The sequence below is a fragment of the Uloborus diversus genome, chromosome 6 (genome assembly GCF_026930045.1).
Source record: "Uloborus diversus isolate 005 chromosome 6, Udiv.v.3.1, whole genome shotgun sequence".
In the NCBI taxonomy this organism is placed as follows: Eukaryota; Metazoa; Arthropoda; class Arachnida; order Araneae; family Uloboridae; genus Uloborus; species Uloborus diversus.
The window spans coordinates 168,448,600-168,468,154 of NC_072736.1; the positions used below are offsets into that span (position 1 = coordinate 168,448,600).

Below are 19,555 nucleotides of genomic sequence, written 5' to 3' on the forward strand. Positions count from 1 at the left end.
CTGGAAGTAAAGTATTTTTTTTTAAATTTTTCTATAATCTTTCCATGTATAAAAATTTGTATACTGTTTTGTAGGTTTACCCCCCCCCCCCCCAAAAAAAAAAAATCTTTTTTTTTTTTTAACCATTTTATTAAAAAAGTAGCATCTTTTTGAAATATATCTTTAGTTCAACAACTTTACACAACTTAAAACGTTTAAAGTTGCATTACTGCATTTTATAGAAACATACAATGAATTTCAAGTAGAGCAAAGAAAGAAAACCATTATCATTGGTAACGTAAATCAGGGAAATTTGGTGAACTTAATCAGGGAAAAGTCAGGGAACTTTTTTTTCACAGTTCCTGTCGCCACCCTGAATTTCCAGTGAATTCATGATTCATTAGCGTAAGGCGATGCTGGTGGACCTTACAAAATGGGGTGTGGCTTAAGAGTGAGCTAGAGTGCCTTGAATGATCAGAGTGACGACAACACACCCCCCTTGAGAAGCGGGGAAGTGCCTCTGTCCGCCGGAGGGCATCTTGACGAAAGTCTCGTAGACTTAACATGGGAAGATTGGATGGGTCTCAGAAAAACGCTTTTTTTGTGAATAATCAGTTTTGTACTGACATTTCACCTTATGTCTCAAGTGCATAAATGTATAGGCTATCACTTTTTATCATTTTTGGAACTCTAAGCGAGAAATTGATTTAATTATAGAGCATTGATCTTGAGATTTTGTATTCCGATAGTATTGGCGGGCTTTTTGGCTTCACTAACGTTGCGGCAACCATTCTCCGCTTCAGGAGCGTTTGGTTTTCGGGTCTTAGAAGTTAGTTTTGCTTGTAAATGGGTTTCATCCCGTAATATTTTTGCTCAAATGAAATAATTATCTGAGAATAAAATGCATCTTGTTTGTAAGAAAAAGAAATACATATTAGTTGTTATATGGAAACTATTTAAAGTTTATTCTATGAAGCTGCTTGTTATTTATGATTCATTATAGAGAAAATTGAAAGTGGTGCACATTTTTACTGTTTACACACAGAAACCATAAAGGGGGGTGGGGGGATGTGAAACTCAATTCCAATAACTCAGTGTGAATATTCAAAATTAAATAAGTTTAAAGTTAATTTTAAATCATTCATATTTCGGTATATCCTAAAGTACGCAAATTCAACTAGGTATTTCTCATATTGTTTCGAAAAAAATCAAGGGATTAGTATCTTTTCACGAAATTAATATATCATTAAACCACCATTTCGTAAAACATTCAACTTTGCCCAAATTTGCAGTTACCTAGTTGTAGCATTCAGCTGACGATATACTTTTAATTTTTTTCTAATTTCTTCGAAGTAGAAGGTTTTTTTTTTAAATATACGTTGCGATAACCATTCGAAGTTAATTGTTTATTTTGTTCAGAATTTGTCTGCATTTATACAGTGAGAAACTATAATTGAATTATTTTATCAAGAATTCTCAATTCAACATTTTTAAAACAGTACATTTCAGTATAGCTAATAGTCTGTTTTGATTTTTTCAATTCTTATTTTCGTAAAAACTGGATATAGTAGAAATTAGTTAAACTTATTCGTATGCATGTATCTGTACCCGGGAGGGAAAGGGAATTTAGTCACAAAAACAAAACCAAGAGACGAGTTAGAAATTTTTCTTTTCTAATAATTTTTATTACTCAATTGGATTGCCGTTTATGAGCTTATAGAATGAAAATTAGTTCATTGAAATCTTCGCATATAATTTTCTTGTACTTCTAAATAGAGTGTAAAATGTTGAGTAAGATAGTGCAAAAGACTCGTGCAAAGATCTTGAATCGGGTGATTTGCCTTGAACCGCCCAGCTATAAATATATTATTTTTCCAAATTTGCTTCAAGAGGAACTTTTTTTTATTGCACGTTACAATAAGCAATGGAAATTCATTATTTATTTTTCGAATTTTCTCTCGTTGAAAAACAATTATCATAGCTTTTTTTTTTTCCAAGAAGACTCATTTTTAACACCCGACAAACAATGGAAGGGGGTTATAAGTTTGACGTGTCTGTGTATTTGTGTATCTGTGTGTTTGTCTGTGGCACTCTAGCGCCTAAACGGATGGACTGATTTTGAAAAAAAAAAATTTGTTCGAAAGGAGAGCTGATCGATAGTGTTCTTAGCTAGGTGAACATAAATTAACGAAGATATTAATTAAACCCGTCTAAAAGGTTTTTCGCAATTTTTGCAGTGAAATCACTGTTAATTTTTTAAAATTTAATACCAAAATAAAGAGAATTTTCTTTCTGCGTCTGATAGGATGTGTTTGGAACTTCCATATTTCATAGAATTCGGATTATAACGTTTTTTAAAAGCAGATTTTAATAACGACTAAGCCTTTATTCACGCGATTGATAAACGAATTCATTGTTGGCTGACAAGAAAATTAAAAGCAATGATTTAAAATGATATTTTAATATGTTGCCAGTTTCTATTCAATAGCAATTAAAATACTTGACATTGATTTTTAATAATATAAGGCTTTTAAAAGGATTTTCAATTTTCCCTCTTGATTCTACAATTGCGACTCAGTCGGGGGGTTTTAAAATTTTTAAAGTAATGGTCTTTCTTCTCTGATTCGTTTCTCCTGTGAAAGTTAAAATTTGTCATTTATTTTGTTTTCATTCACGCACACATAATATGTGAAGAAAATGATGATGTTGCTTATCATTTTCAATACGTTTTTCTTAGAAATCTTATGTATGTATTTGTTTTTAGCGGATAAGTGAAAAGAAAGAATGGAGAGAAACTCAGTAGCCTCTGCGAAATGCTTCAGAAACTGAAGCCATGTCTGCTGCCAAAACCGCGATAACGATTCACACTTGGTGGCAAATCGCCAAACGGTCAAAATTTTCTCTCGTCGCATCTGGACGAAAGTTGCGGCCGCGCTTGTCCGGGGGGAAAAAACACCGCTGTTGTCGCCACTCTGTTCTCAAGGCACTCTAGAGTGAGCTAACTCTGGATTTTTGTAACTAATTTAATGCTGATTTAAGGAGAGAATGTGTTTGGCAGGGAAATGTTGATTGTTTGCATAGCACTCGGAAATACAGTCAACTCTCGATAACTCGAAGTCCCAAGGGACCGACTGAAACATTTGAATTATTGGTTGTTCGAGTTGTGGGAAGTTTCCACAACAGTCTCAAGAGTTTTGGGACCAAATGAAAGCGTTGAGATAAAGGAATATTCGAGTTATAAGCTTCGAGTCATAGAATTGCGAGTCTATCTAAAAATGTTTAATTAAAATCATCAGTAATAATTAGCAGGCTCATGATTTTTTTGATTTAAAAAAAAACCCAAAAAAGTTGGATTTTTTTGATTTAAATCAGATTTTTTTGATTTTTAAATTTTTTTTCAAAGATTTGGAAATATTTATTACTTTACATTTATAAACATAATATATTTCATACAATAGATGAATCCACTCAATTTACTTTTAAAATTAAGATAAGTTCTGTAACTATTCAATGATATTTTAAGATATATAAATATGTTATAATGCTTAGATAAGATGTGATTTTGTTTTATGCTTTGCTTAAAGATAAGGTTTCCATTATCATGTACGTTTTTAGTGTAAAATAATATGTTGAACAATTATTTTTCTGAACTATATTAGTCATGGTGCATAAGAAAAACTCAAAATTTTTATTTTGTTCTAAACTAATTTTGGAGTAAAAACAAAAGAGTGAAAATCTGTTACACCCACAGAAAGAGGGATCTACGTAGTTTTGTCTGTGGAGGTTAAGAGAGTATTATGCAGTGTAGTTAAATTTAGAGTAATACATCCTAAGAAATGCAGAATTAATTTATAAAAGTAAAATCAACTGATTTTAAGTAATGATTTTGTTAAAAAAAATCACTTAATTCAAATCAATTGATTTAAATCAATGTTTTTTTTTAAATCACTTGATTTAAATCATGATTTTAATCACGATTTAAATCAAGCTGATTTAAATCAACAAACCCTGATAATTAGTACAAGCTTTTTAGACTTAAATGTAGCAACTAATTTGAGATGGAGAAAATAATACTTGAACTTTCAATTTAAAAATTTGCAGAATACTTTGTTCATCCAGAAAATTGATTCCTGCATAATTTTATGTATGTATGTATGTAGGGATAAAACACGAAAGGAAAAAAGAATTAATAAAAATTAAAATTGAATATACGCAAAAGCATTTTCAACAAATCAGTAAACAATTTATTTACAATATTTTCTATATTAGAGCTTCAAAGCTACAGAGTCTTTTTTTTTTTTTTTTTTAGACGGTGTGAAGAAAAAAAGACGAGTTCTGTATATATATAGATATATATATCTTTGTTTTTATAGATGTGATTTTTCCCTTCTGACCAAAGGGAATGTTAGGCACTCTGTTTATAATTATTGTTTTGAGCTGAACCATACCATGGTTCATGCTGCTGATTTAAACTGGAGACAACAAGTGAAATTGGTTTATATTTCCTCTAATAAGATCTCATCACTTATTAATAAGCTTCAATATCAGTTAAAAGTTTTTTCTAATTTTTTTGCAGTTTCTAAGTGGAATTTTCAGCATGATATGTTATATGACACTATCTTTTAACCCCCCATTATTGTTTTTAAACATATTTTCTTCGAAATTGTGAGTTGTTTTGCAGCATGTTCTATCCAAGTTTGCTAATGAAACAATCTAGCGTACAAGAATTTACACGTCTAGGAAAAAACCCTTTTCTTTTTCACTTTAAATTTGTTGTAATTAAAGTTAAGTATTGCAATTAGAAATTTGTAAGTAATAATTTTGTAACTATAGCTCACATAACATTATTGTTTAGTATGGAAATTATCTGTGTTAACTTACCAAGCCTGAAGCGCAAAATGTGTTTAGGGGGGGGGAGGAGAGGGGAACCTTCTTTTACATGGCATACTTCATAAATGAGTTAAGTTTAAAAACTAATGCCAGGTATTTTTTTTCGCTTCTTGCATTTCTGCCCATCATTTATTTGTTTTATGCATTTCTTTTATTATTTTGTGAATACAATATCATGTTACTCTAAAGTATTGCTATTGCACCTATTGTATGTTAGGTTAAACAATATGTTAACTTAAATGTTAACATATTGTTTAACCTAACATACAATAGGTGCAATAGCAATAAATTCATAAGCAATAAATAATGTTCAAAATTTTTTCAAAATGTTGCTTTTTCTACTTAAGGGGGGGGGGGGGAAGGGGGCGAAAATCTGTAACTATGTAATACATGCACAATTGGTGGATTTTCTGCCTTAATGCCATTTTAAAACTGTATCAGTAAAGTTTAATTGCTTTTATTTTGATGTATTTTTAAACATATGGCACAATTCAAATCTAACTATATTGAATTCTATTTCCATATATTGTTTACTTTCTTCAGTATCTGTTCTTTAGAAGTTCCTAGTCACCATATATTTTGAATTTCACTGATATTTTTTCTATATGTGAGCTAAATATGAGAAAAACTTCGTCGTAAGTTAACATTTTTTTAACATTATTTGTAGGTGTTTATTGTTTAATAGTTAATAAGTGTGTCTTGAAAATTATTGAATATTTGTCATAAAAACATTATAATAAGTTATGTAGCTGTAAGCGAATGTCTTGCTTTTTTTTTTTAAGAGTTTAATATTATAACAGAAGTGCTCAGTCAGTTAGTAATCAACAGAAAATTTTTGTACATGAAAAAGCAGTGATGTGTGGTTTGTTTGTTGTTGGAATCGACGTAAGAAATCTTTTTCTTACAAAATATCTTTATTTTAAAATTGTTATTCAGCGTTTTTTAATCTCAATTAGTTATACAAAAAAACACAATTTCATCATCTGTTGTCTCCATTAACAACACATAATATAAACAACAGTCTAGGGCGTGAATTTCTCTTACAATACCAACAGTAGAACTTTCAAAAAACTGAAGCAACTTGAAGTCCTTCTTCAATTTCAACAATTCTATGTGCACAATATTATCTATTCAGAGTTCCAACAATTCAAGCTTACTTGGCTTCTTCTGACGTTCAAAGCTTAAAATAAGTCCTCTTATGTCAGAACTATTGATTATAAGACAGTGAATTTGAAACATATAAGATACAGTAGGCGCCGCTTAATGTAGTCACGGTTAATGTTATCATTCGCTTAATGTTATCAGAATCACGAAGTTCCGGAACACTTGTATGTTAACACACATAAAAGAGTCGGATATTGTAATCAGCGTCTTCGTTTATTATTATCACTTTTTCATAAACTTTCAATTTTTTCTCCGTTTTTGTTCATCAATTAACAGAAATACATAGGCAAACCCTGACGAAACTAACTTTCTGTGTGTCGCATTCTGTAGTTTTCAATAGCAGTTCAAAATTTTTCTAGGAATGAAGCTACAGAAAGTTCGCCCCCCAGTGACCACAAACTCCCCCTAAGAAAACTTCCTTTTGCACCTAAAAAAATTCAGTCGCTGGACATGTTGCAGGTATTGATGTAGGACCTCCATTGTTGCCATTACTTTGTAAACTATTAGAGAATTGTGTCGAGAATGAAAACAAAGCGAAGTTAAATTAAAATTTAAACAACAAGCAAAACCATGCTGGAAAAGATAGAAAAGCTGAATGTGCTTTGAAACTGGTTTATGAATGTTAGGGAAACGGTCATATTTTACTGCACCTATTACTATGTGATTAAAAATTGCATAATTTAGCTTTAACTTTTTATAATTCAGATATTTCCATTCTGTTAATTTAATAATTAATAATTCAAAACTGCGTTCAGTTGAGTCATTGTGATTTTAATTTGAGGTTGCCAAAATAAATGCACCTTAATTGAAAAAAAAAATAATTATTTTGTGTCTCCTGGATTCTTTTCGGTTATTGTTATCAAATTGTATTTGTGCCATAGTGATCGCATTAAGCGGCACCTACTGTATGTTTAATATTTACTACCCACGTGACTTTAATAATTTTCTTTAAAAGGAATACAGTCGTTCAGGGCACCTTTGAGCCATGCCGGTTAACTTCAAATTTTTGCATCAATGATTCTGAAGTTGCTGCAACTATTTTTGAATTTGCTCTTCCTACATCGTAATATTCAATATAAATTGCAGAAATCTCGTGATGTTGTGAAATACAAAGGGGGAGTTTAACATTTAGAATGTTATTTTACTGCGTTAATGTTGTACTACTCTTAAAATAATTAATTTTGCATCCCATTTCTGATGTGGCTCAAACGACCCTAAATTGCCTGGATAGCTTTGAACCAGGATAGTCACTAATTTCATGCTGGCTGGTGGCGTGATGGTAAGGCGCTGGCCTTCTAAACCTTCGACCCAGGTTCTGACCCGAGGTGGCCAGTCCGTGATTTTGGAGATGTAGAAAATAATCTGCGCCCATGTCGTATGATTATGCAGCATGTAACAGATCCCTTGGGTATTCGTTTGGCTTTGAATTCCTTCGGTAAAATTAAATTCTTGGTGCAGTTTCGCATCAAAGAGAGTTGAGGGGCCTCCATCTGGTGGAAACTGGGCGTCAAAAACTACTTGTGTCATACATCAGCACCTTTATGGTGTCACATGAAAAACTGATGTCTTGTTGGGGAGCGCATTAGGTCTGGTAAAGGATAAATAGTTTCTTACACAGCCCCATTGGGGAAAAAAAAACCTGATTTCCTTTCAAAGAAATTTAATAATCATCATTTCTTAATTTTGGACAACTATCCAATAACTTAGGAGTGTTACTTCCGTTGTATACCAACAAATACAATAAGTGTCTTATGAATGGCGGTTTAAAATCTAGAAATTGTGGCTCCAAAATACCCTCATTGACTGTATTAACTTTAAATACCTATATGACTCAAGTAAGGATCATTAAAATGAATAACTAAACAAAAATAAATAAATGTAAATAAATAAATGCTAAAGTTATTACATTTTGTACATAATGCAAAAAGTGATCAAGAATAACTCAACTACTGAAATGATTTTTTCCAATTTAAAAAAAAATCTGATATTTATTAACTAAAAGAAAATAAAAGACCCAAGAACTGCTAAGTTGATGTCAAGTTGTCTTATTTTTCTAAGTTGAAGTTTTAATATTTCAAAATTCGTGTGTACCATGAAGTTAATCGACACTTAGCGCCAGGAATGTTGGTAAGATTTTTAAAACTGTCGTAAGCTCGTTTTCTCGTACTTGGTATTTGCTAACTTTTTTTTTTATTGAACATAACTTTACGAATTCGTTATCCACAAATTTCTTTTGGTGACATTTCAAACTTTTTTTTTCTTTTAAAGTATTATTGCTTAAGTTTGAATGTCATATATTCACAAGCATGCAGCCGTGTCATAGGAACGTCAGAAGAAGATGTAAGTTTTTTTTCCACACTGATTCACGCCACTGGCAGCAGTACCTTGTCCATAAATGTGGCAGTGGGGCTGACGCCGGGTTTTAATGGCTGGTTAAGGAGACTAGGGTCCATCAGCCATCATAACTGAGTGTCTCCCATATTGCAGAGATTGTATCGCTCCACGTAATGAATGAGTCCTCGGTACAGGAAGTCGTATTGCTCCTGAAATGAAGTGAAGAGAGTTAGGTATAGCGTAATTAGTTGTGAGTAAATACGACATGTAAAATAATGTACAAATAAAAACAATTCAAAAGAGTTAAAAACTGCAAACAGCCGTTTCGAGGCTGTAAACCAAGCCTCTTCATCAGTGAATGAAAGAAAAATGGTTCAAAGTCCGAAATAACGGACAAGTGAACGACAAATGCAAGACAAGTAATAAATAAACTAGAATTGGCCGGAACCGGAAACGTTACGTCGTCAGAACAGCAAGAACATCTGAACTTACGAAAAAAGTCATAGACCCAAAAGTTTTTTTTTAAAGGAAAGATTTCCCAAACAGCTCATTTCTTAGTACAAAGTATTTCGACTGCTTTTTTTTTTTTTACATATTTTTATGTAGTAACTAGTTGTGTTTGAAATTTTACATTTCAGTTTGAAAGTTGAGGGAGAGAAAAGTCATAGCTAATATAGTAAGACAATACTGTGCTTTTTTGACCCTCAAATATATTCAGTGCGTTTAGAAGAACACTGGGAGTGTATTTGGATGACCCATAAGTATATATGACCCTAGAGCCTAGACCAATAAAAATTGAAAAATCTGAGCCGACAGGGGAAAAAGGTACCAGAATGATCAGCTTTCAGAGTTTATAGAACAATTTCAGTCACCAGTAATTTTTTAGTCGGCCGAGATTTTTCGGACCCTGTATGTAGCACAATATAGTTTTAGTGACATTTAGCAGCATGCAACATAATTTGGATTTAATTGAAGCACGAAAAATGTGTTGTAACTGGGCAATTCCACATGTAACTGACTGTCTTTTTTACGCAATATCGTATGCACTTTATCACCTTTCATGCGAAATATGCATTATTTTAAAAATATTTCTCCTGGATTATTGCTCTTTTTAAAGCTAAATTTGATGATATAATTGAATTCCCAAAAAATATTTTTTGGATGATTAAAAAAAAAAAAAATAGTTAAAAGCATGGTAACTGACTTTAATGCAACCAACATGTCAGTTACCATATTTTAAACTATTTTTTTTAAAAGCAACCAAAATTATTTTGAGAATTTTACTACACCTTTTAATTTAGCATAAAAAGAACAATAAAAGAGGGGATAAGAATTTTAAAATAACGAGTATTTTGTGTGGAATGTGACAAAATGCTTTGGTTTGCTTCGAAAATACTATGACTCAGAATTAGGTTGCTTTTCCTGCATTGACACTACACTGGCTGTGGAACAAGTTTTACAGAGTTCCTTTTCGTGTTTGAATTGAAGTAATTTATTTGAAAATAAGTTATCAGGATAAGTAAGAAGCAAATGTTTTTTAAAGCTCTAGAAAAGACTTTGACTTAAGTTTAAGTTAGTTTTCGTTGTTTCATTCACAGATGTAAGTTCGTTGCATTATTAACTTCAGAACTAGGATTTTTTTCCCTTCCATTTATTTGTTTGAAAACATTCATGTGTTTTTAAGTATGAAGGAATAAACTCAACCTGAAAGTAAGAATTCAGTCTGAAAAAATGGAAATCTATTTTGGAAATGTATTAGTCTTGTTAAAAAAACCTTTTTTGTTGCAATTGTCCTAAGAAATATATGGGAGTCAGTTTTGCCCCTTTTTAAAACAATTTTTCTCTCATGCAACTACACCTCATCTAATGTTAGGCAGCTTTTGGATCCTCTGAATTAGTTAATTCTATTTTTATGTGCTCAATTTCGAAAAAAGGTCCGACCCCCCCAGTAACAGACACCGACAATTCCGATGATACTCAGTAACAGATAAGATGAGGAAAGGATGAGTCATGAACAGAAACCCCCTTTTCTGTTCAAAACGCGCAAAAGTTCTTTATTTTTAGAACTAAAACCTTATTAAATTCAAATGAACATGAAACACCGGCAGACCTCGTGGTTACTGTACATAACCTTCCACCACTGCCTTGTAAATACTAACTGGCTCGTAAAATTCACTCTGATAACACTAGATGTTGGCACCTTATTCACGGGGTTGCAGCAGCATTAGTTCTACCCGCCTAAAATTATTATTATTTAAAACCAAACTTATGACTGTCTCTTACTGGAACCTTGTCTTTGAGATTTACGTTTTGCGAAAAACCTTGATGTGAAAGAACAAAAAATATATATTTTTTCAGTATTCAGTGCTAAAATCAGACATAAGAATCGATTATTTGAACCAAAGAAACGCTATGATCGCTAGTTAGCGTTTTCGATTAAGATATAATTTTTTTTTGTATAAATTGATCTATTTTTTTTTACAATTAATAAGAACTGCTACCAGGGTACAGCTCTACAATAGGAATTCTGAACAGTAGCCACTGGCTAACAAAGTCACAAAAAATGGCAGTCGCTTTTGCACTTTTGATAGCCATTTTTTAAAAATGTATTTGTGCAGCGCAGAAAGCAAATATCCTATTTGCTAATAGTATTATTAACAACAAGTTAAAAGATTATGATATTTTACAAAAACAACAAACAAAATTTCAGAAGATATATTTTTTCCGAATTACGTTGACTAAGGGGGCCGATTGATGCGCTGAATGAGACGGATAACAGAATAGAATGGGGTTGTTTCCTTCAGTCAAAAATACTACTTTTAGTCACTGAAATTGATAAAATAATAATAATAATAACAATAAAAAAAAAAAACATGAAACGATAAAAAAAACTTTCATTTTTTTAAATGTTATTTTTTAATTGATTTTTTTTAAATGTTCATTTTTGGAAATAAGGCGTGGTCTTTATGACGTCACAAGGGATGTACTTTGGCGCGCTACTCCATTGTCGCCCTAAATGTTTACGCTTTGCTTCAACCGCATTGCCAGGTTATGATAATGTGTGCTGTGCGCTAATGGCATCAGTGAATGACGTTTCATCACTTGTGATGTCATGTGCAGAAACGTAAAAAAGGAATTTCAATCTGTGCACTGATTAAAATAATTTTAAAAAGTATTAAACTTTGTTAAATTATTTAAAAAATGGTTAAATCCTATGGTTTTAAGCATGCTCTTTCAGAAAAAAATACTTTTAAAATTTCAAAAAACAACCCTATTGAAAGCGCGTTGTCGTAGTGCGATATTATTTTTAACAAATAAGGAATCACATGGTCGCCACTTTTGGCGACTGAAACTTGATTCTTCGGTAGCCATTTTCAATGAAATGGTTACCCGTTGGCGACTGCAAATCTAGAGCTTTATACCAGGGACAGCATTTTTTTCTTTGCACATTAGAAACTTTTTAAAATTTTAGTCCAATCGTAATGATGCAAATAATGATTACCAAAGTCTGTAATAAGCAGTGCCTCTGCGCCCTGGCATATTTAGTGGTCTGGAACACATCTACTCTCTCATCACAGCGAGCTTGTTCTATGAGATCGCTTAGGGCAACGTAGATGCCGCTCCGGTCTCCACCCCCACTGCAAAAGAACAACATTTGGGTTACATTTTTGGATTGGATTTGTTACTCACAACGCATTTCTTTTAATTAACTGATATCTTTCCCTTTAATGCATATTAACAGTTTGAGTAAATTGTGTTATAAAAGCTCTAACGATGATATTCACCAGTCGATTCGAGCTTCCGTCCGGTACTCGAACCGAAGATTGAAGCCTTATTATTGGTTGAAGAAGACTTCGATCGCTGTTCGACTTAGCTCGTGAATACGACCGTAAATAACGAGCACGTGGGAACTTCGACTTATTGTTACTAAATTTTAATAAATATGCATTGAGTTTACCAAATCAATACCATCATCCTCCCCAATCAATACCCATCATCAATAACTTCTAAATTAAGGTAAAACACCAGTAGTGGCCAGTGCTTTAGTTGTGGCCACTTCAAGTTTACTTATGTACTTTGAAGAAGGAAATGAACAATAATAATGTGATTTTTTGTTGGTACTTAATGTAACTAAACATACTGAATGCATTTTATTCATCAGCTATTTCAATTTAAAGTAAGTAATGTAAATTCTTCGGATGGGAGAATGTCAGATGGCCACTCCTGAAATGTTCAGATTTTGGAGTGGCCCCTACTGGACCAAATTTGAGGTTTGGGAAAAAAAATGGATAAAAAATCGAACAAATTGAAATTGTGGCATTTTTAGAAAATGGGACGATTAAGGAAGAGTTGGGTTATAATACGCTCGTTGAGTTTCAAGAAAGGTAATTAATATTGTAGACTCACTTTTTAAAAATATACTGCCCTGTGGCCACTACATACCGTGGCCTCGACTGCCAGCTTACTTGACAATGGAGAAATACGCTAAGGCCAAGCGAAGGAAATAGTTCCTAGCGCCTTGTCTGACATTCGGGTGAAACTACGCTCTTCACTTTAGAAATCGGATTAGTTAATTGAACCCACGCATACGTAACCTTTTTTTGTCATAATTTCTGTCAATCGTTAAATAATTTCAATTTTACAAGCGAAGCAGCGCGGAACTCTTTACATCCGTTTGAATCAAACGCGCCAGTTAGTGGCAGCTCATAGACAGGTGACGATCTTCTCTTATTCACGAAGCAGGTAGGGTAGGTAGCTAGTAAATGTCTCATCCGACATTTACTAGCTACCTAAAACTTATCCGACATTTTGGATCCAAAATTGTCGGGGGACAAAATTAGCATTTGTACAAAAGACTCGTTGCAGAAAGCTGGTGCCCAAGCTTTGGACGTGTTGCTAGATTGATGTTTGATTATTTTATTCTGTCAGGAAAGATTTAATTTACAGAAATTAAAAACAAGAAAGGTGTGAAAATGAGATTCGTTGCAGAAAACATTTTCTTGAATTTGTGAAAAAAGTAATCTTTCTAGATTTACCTTAAGTGACATTTTACTCAACTTAACATCCATTGATTTATGACATTGCAACCAGCGAACGTATTTACTTTGGTCAATCAGAAAGTTTGTTGTACTACTTCGTAAAAATGTTCAGTCTAAGACAATTTTGATGAAACTGTACCAACACTTCAGGCATTTGTACCTTTATCGTGTGACGTAGTGGTTTCCCCAAGGCAAGTTTAGCTCTTCCTTGATAATCAGTCACAAACATGTTTCGACAGCTGCAAGTAGCGTCCAAATTGGAATTGTGTGCAGTAATTCAATTTTGTGGTCAAAAAAGTGTATCTGCACTGAGGGAGAGAGACATTTATGGGGGAAGTAGCATAAAATGTATGGTGAAAATGCAATGTTACGTTAAGTTATCATGAAATGATGCAGCATGTGTGAGAATGGACGTACAGCTATTGACGACGCTGAGCGCGAGGGAAGACCGAATTTAGGTGGGAAGTGTGGGATCGCCTAACCTAGCCGCCTAAACCTTTCACCTCCTGATTTCAATGCTTTTGGCCCCATGAAACAATGGCTTTCAAAGCGACGGTATCATTCGAATGAAGAAGTGAAAGTGAAAGCTGCAACCCTACAATGTTTATCGGATATTGCACGGGATTTCTTTGCAGAAGGCAACGAAAAACTAGTTCCATGCCTCGACAAATGCATAAATAACGGAAGTGGTTACGTTAAAAAGCAGATTTTTAATGGAACCTTAAGATAACAATGTAGTTATTATAAAAATTTCAATCCTTTTTTTGTTTTCTTGAGCAGTGCAACTAACTTTCTGACAGACCCTCGTATAAATACAAGAAACAAGGTTGGATCCAAAGCTGTCTTGGAACCAAAATGTCGGATAAGTTGGCCTATCCTATTCAAGGGGTTCTAGGTTTTTCTTCCGCGCGTCGAGACGTCACTTTCAACTTAAGTTGCATGCATGCGTTTTAAACTTTGAAGTGGCAGCTACTGAAGCACTGGCCTCTACTGGTGTGTTTACCTTACATTTTTATGCTCCATTCATGAAAACGAATTTTTTGGTTTTTACGACGAAAGGCTTCGTCGTGCAACAGGGCTCACCTGCAGTGCACCGTGATGGGTCCCGAGGATGGCTGATTGTTGTAGTGCTGCTGCACGTGTTCGATGGCCACTATGAGGGAGGAGAGGTTGTCCGGGACGCCCGATCCGCACAACGACCAGTTCACCAGCTGGAACTGACTCAGCAAGTGCTTCTGATCATCCTGGAGGGAAAAGAAAGATTGAGATGCTGATTACGTCATCTTACTGGTAGTTACAAGAACTAATGTTAAATAAAAAAAAAAGGGGAAGAACTTAAGGTATCCGGCTAGGTTCGGAGCAGTTTTTTTTTTTTTTTTAAACCTCATTATGAAATAATATTAATGCTTTTTTTAGAAGCAGAAGGATCTTAAAACATTCATTTCGCTTAAAAACAAATCACAATATCATTAATTTTTTTAAATGGGTGATATTTCGGTATCACCCATGATGACTGAAAAACGTAAAAAAAATGACTGAAAATTACCAGTTAAGAGAAACACTATTAAAAAATAATAATTAACTAGCTATATACAATTTGCTTAGGTTATTTCACATGTCTGAATGTTACAAATGAAACAGTCCGCAGGTTAAGAAATGTTTCAAGATTTATGACAAATTACGTGAATTGATTCAGAAATTTCTCGAAAATTAGTCACCTTTTTTGGTTAAAAAGGCCATAAATAAAAACATATTTTGTCATTTACATAATCTGCAGTCTATTACACTCACAAGTACTCTTGTGACAGGCATGCCAAATTTCATGCTCCAATACTGAATAGAATTCGTAAAATCATGTTTTCCGTAGCCAGTACCGAGCGAAACTTGCATTCTTCAAAAAACGTAAGTACTAAGTAAAGATTAGACTTAACACGTGTTATACTGCAGACACTCAGTATTCAAATGCTTAGAACGTGAGTTCTAATTTGCGTAGATTTAAAATCTAAAAAGTTTTACAATCTTAAAAAAGTGGACTGTTTAATAAAATCATTTTAAGAAAAAGTAAATTAAGGTCGAAAGTCGCCTTTTCAACCTAATCGGATACCGAACTTAAATTCGTTTCTGACAAATGAAAAGTTTTTAGAACTGCATCCAGGTGTTCACTCAATGTTTCTAAAAGTTGTAATGTTACACAAGTTACAGTTTACCTTTTCATTTTTTTTTATTCATTTTAAATATTCATAACAAACATTATTTTATATTTTAAAGACTTCGTTGCAACCAACTAATATTTAGCGCGCGTCTGCAGCATTTCCTTCTTTTCTTCACTGGCGAGAGAGCCCAGAATGGGCCTCAGCAGTTCTTCCATAAAATAGTTAAAAATAAACCCATTTTAGGTGAACCACCTGACAATCAAATTTGATAGGTGGAAGTAATTTTATTGCTCTTTCCAATCCTCACATAAATAATACCCAATGATCGAGTAACTGCGTGTTTCAACAATGAAACTCGCGTCATGGTATGATCATTTGATATGTTTTGGTAATGTTTGACATGCAGGGAAAGGCTTTATTGTGACAAGGCTGAACTCGATCCGGTCACTTAACTGTTTTACTGGTAAGACTGTGTCATTTCAGGGGAATGAAGAAACGAAAAAATAGTCAACAATGAACGCTACCTACTGGAGTTTAGGGTTAATCTACTGGAGTTTGGGTTAAAATTTCCAACTATCAAAATATCTTAATAAGCAATTGCTTCGTTCGAATGCAGAAGAGTAAAAGCAATTTTCACTAGTCATACCTTGATGGGCGACTTTCTAGTTTCGGAATGATAACGATACAATTTCCAACTATAAATGCTGACCAAAAAAAAAAACATCGGCTCATTTTACTATTAATGAAACTCTCTTTCTACCGGAGTAAAACTGAAAATTTGATATCATGAGGAATTTTAATTGTACCCATAATTCTCTTTAGCGAGAATCCTCTTGCATTGCTTTTGCACAATGCAGTAAAATCTCGCACCTCCGGATCAAATTGTAGCTTAAAAAAATTTTTAAAAATTATTTTCACATAGATAATTTTAATTTACGATAAGAAGAACACGGCTTTTACTATGCCGAGCATTCACTTATTGATTGAATATACAGGATGTATCAGAGTACAGCGTTGACAGACATTTAGGAAAGATAGATTAGACCTAGACGATGGGAAACCATATGGCAATGCATGGTCGGAAACGCTTTCCTGGCGCGGTAGTGACGACACAAATCACCAAAAAGACAAGACTCGAATAAGAGAAGAAAACATGTGTATTATCCTTAGTACAGCAAAAAACTAAGAAAAAAGATCATTGAAGAAGCCAACGATCTTCATCAAAATAAGTGTTCGATATTACGACCCCGGGCCGTGATACATGTTTCGCATCTCCGGCTCATTGAAGATCGAACGTCAAAACGAGCGCGGCAACAAAAACCGCGTGTGCGCATGCACCGTCATCTGATGCTTCGGTTTATGTAACGACATCTATCGTGTACACCAGAGAAAAAATTCACAGTTATTTTTGCTGCATTAAAACTAATAAACATGTTTTCTCCTCTTATTTGTGTCCTGTCTTTCTTGTATTTTGTGTCGTCACTATGGCGTCAGGAAATCGTTTCCGACCATGCATTGCTGTGTGATTTCCCATCGTCTAGGTGTACTCTATCTGCACTGAAAGCATGTAAATACTGTACTGATACACCCCTTTATACAGTAGTAAATCATGGTAATCTAACAAATACTACTGAATTGGGCTTTCCCCCATTTTGTAAAAATATTTTTTTGTTGAAAGAGCATGGTCGAAAACATGGGGTGAGTTACTTTTTTTCTTGATTTTGAGTTATTTACTCTCTTAAAAAAGTAATCTTTGAAGACGTTCAGTCGTTGTTTTCACGTTCGCTGCTGACATCACAAGTGCATACGCTAGGGTCACCAGATAAACTTTCAGGTCATTGCCAAATTTCGCCATATTAATTTGTTAAACAATACTCGTTCTGCTAATGATTGTTCACAGTGAACAATCACTAAAAGGCGATAACCTGCCAGAAAAGACGACCACGTGCTGCTCCGATTCAAGATGGCTGTCTTCACTTGTGACGTCATACGATGAAACGTTTTGTTTTAGAAATATGACATTTTGAAAAAATAAGTAGAAAATAAACGCTAAGAAAATAAGTTTCTCTGGTTCTATGTTTCTTTTTGCTTATTCTATCAATTTCAATGACTAAAAGTAGCAATTTTAACTGAAGGAAACACCCCCATTATCATGATGAAGCGTTAGATTGGCCGTTCTTTATTCAAGCGATACACGTGTTTGAGCCAGAAGGCAGTGGATATTTTTTCTTAAGAAATGAAGTGAAAAATTGTTTTGATATTTTTAAATGTCTTTTAAATTCTATGTAATTTTGTTGAAAAATATGGGTTTTTATCGTAATGAACGGTAAGTGCCTGCTTAAGGATTTGCTTTGTTTATTGCCCATACTACCCAGATTGTCCGGATTTTCGACTATCCGGATCACTTTTGGTCCTAGTTAGGGCGGATAAACGAGGTTGTACTAAGATCTGGATTTTCGATCATCCGGATTGCTTTCAGTCCTAGTTAGTGCGGATAAACAAGGTTGTACTAAGATCCGGATTTTCAATTATCCGGATTGCTTTCGGTCCTAGTTAGTGCGGATAAACGAGGTTGTACTAAGATCCGTTTTTTGGACTGTTTGTTTTTGATACCAGTAGCATGTTATTTGTGTTTGCAAGTTTTGAGTTCAAGAATTATTGACTAATGCTTTTTTCTGTAGGACGACGTGAGAAATAATAATAACATGGGTAGTATGATCGGGTACCTACAGGGGTGTGGGGGGGGGGGATAATGGCGCAAGTTGAGCCATCAAAATGTGTGGAGGGGGGTATATTTTTTTAAATTTATTTATTTAAATTTGTTTTTTGATTTATTTTTATTTTAAGGTATTTATTTTATTTTATTCTGTTTTCATTTTATTGCATTTATTTATTTAGTTTGTGTGTGTGTATGTGTATGTATGACATTAAAAGTCAGAACGTTTCTAATAAAATAATAATAATAGTAAATAATAATTATAAATAAATAAATAAAAAATATTTTTAAAATAAATAAAATAAAAAAGAGAGAAAAATTCTGGGGGGGGGGGGGGGATTTGCGCCATTGAACTGGGGGGAGGAGAATGGGTCATCCCTGAGCATAACGAATACAACATATTAGTTCAATTCCCTCGAATCTGAATCATACCTCCATATCTGTGACGATGAACTGCCTGAGAATGTAATGCGAAGTGTGGCTACAACTTTTTAGCTTCACCCGCACTGTTTCGTAGATCTCTTCCTCTTCCTCGTTTGGCCAGTACTGAGGGCACTTGTTCTAAAAGAAAGAGGAGAAAAAGAAAACATCAGCTTCATTCTCGTTTATTGTGCTTTTAATCAGCTAATTATATCAGTGTTTTAAAACCGTTTTTTAGTTGACTTTTCGCTAAAATATCTGAAATCGTTCACAGCACACCTGAACATGAAAAATGTAATGAGTTCTACGTAGTCTGTCCAATAAATACGCGAACTCATGCAATCTAGTGACCATGACGCGGACTATAGTCCCACTAACTGTCGGCAATAGTTGCTTAACACCCAATGAGCTGTCAGTACTTGGCAGATCGCCAACCTGCGCGTATGTTGCAAGTTAGGTTAATTTCTGTTGTCCTTGTTTTTACTGTTTGCGAAAATGGAAATTGATGAAATCACGGAAATTGATGAAATCACAGTTTTCAAACGTTTTAGAGATCGAGTGCATCGTGTGTGACCAAGTTTGACTCAAGGCAATGGATGGATCCTTCACCATGACAATGCACCAGCACATTGAGCATTGATTGTTCGCCAGTTTCCGGCAAACAATTCAATCACCATCCCTAATCATCCTCCTTATTCGCCAGATCTCACACCCTGCGTTTTTTTTCTGATTCCCAAAATGCAAAAATGTGATGAGGGGACATCACTAGGAAGATTTGGACTCAATAAAGCGAGAAACGACGAGACATCTAAAGAGCTGAGGACTTCCAAAGGTGCTTTAAAGAGTGGAAAAGAAGATGG

General features: G+C 33.9%; 1 protein-coding gene across 1 annotated transcript in view; it reads right to left on the reverse strand.

Moving 5' to 3' along the window:
• Positions 1 to 8,452: 8,452 nt before the first annotated feature.
• The window catches only part of LOC129225066 (tyrosine-protein phosphatase 69D-like), a 331,748-nt gene continuing 320,645 nt past the window's right edge, over positions 8,453 to 19,555 (reverse strand). Inside the window, exons 24-27 of the mRNA XM_054859614.1 lie at positions 18,708 to 18,836; positions 14,490 to 14,650; positions 11,870 to 12,005; positions 8,453 to 8,576 (exon numbers count right to left, since the gene is read on the reverse strand). Of these exons, the coding sequence (XP_054715589.1) occupies positions 8,493 to 8,576; positions 11,870 to 12,005; positions 14,490 to 14,650; positions 18,708 to 18,836 (510 nt within the window). The 3' untranslated portion in view covers positions 8,453 to 8,492. The remainder of the gene's footprint in view (positions 8,577 to 11,869; positions 12,006 to 14,489; positions 14,651 to 18,707; positions 18,837 to 19,555) is intronic.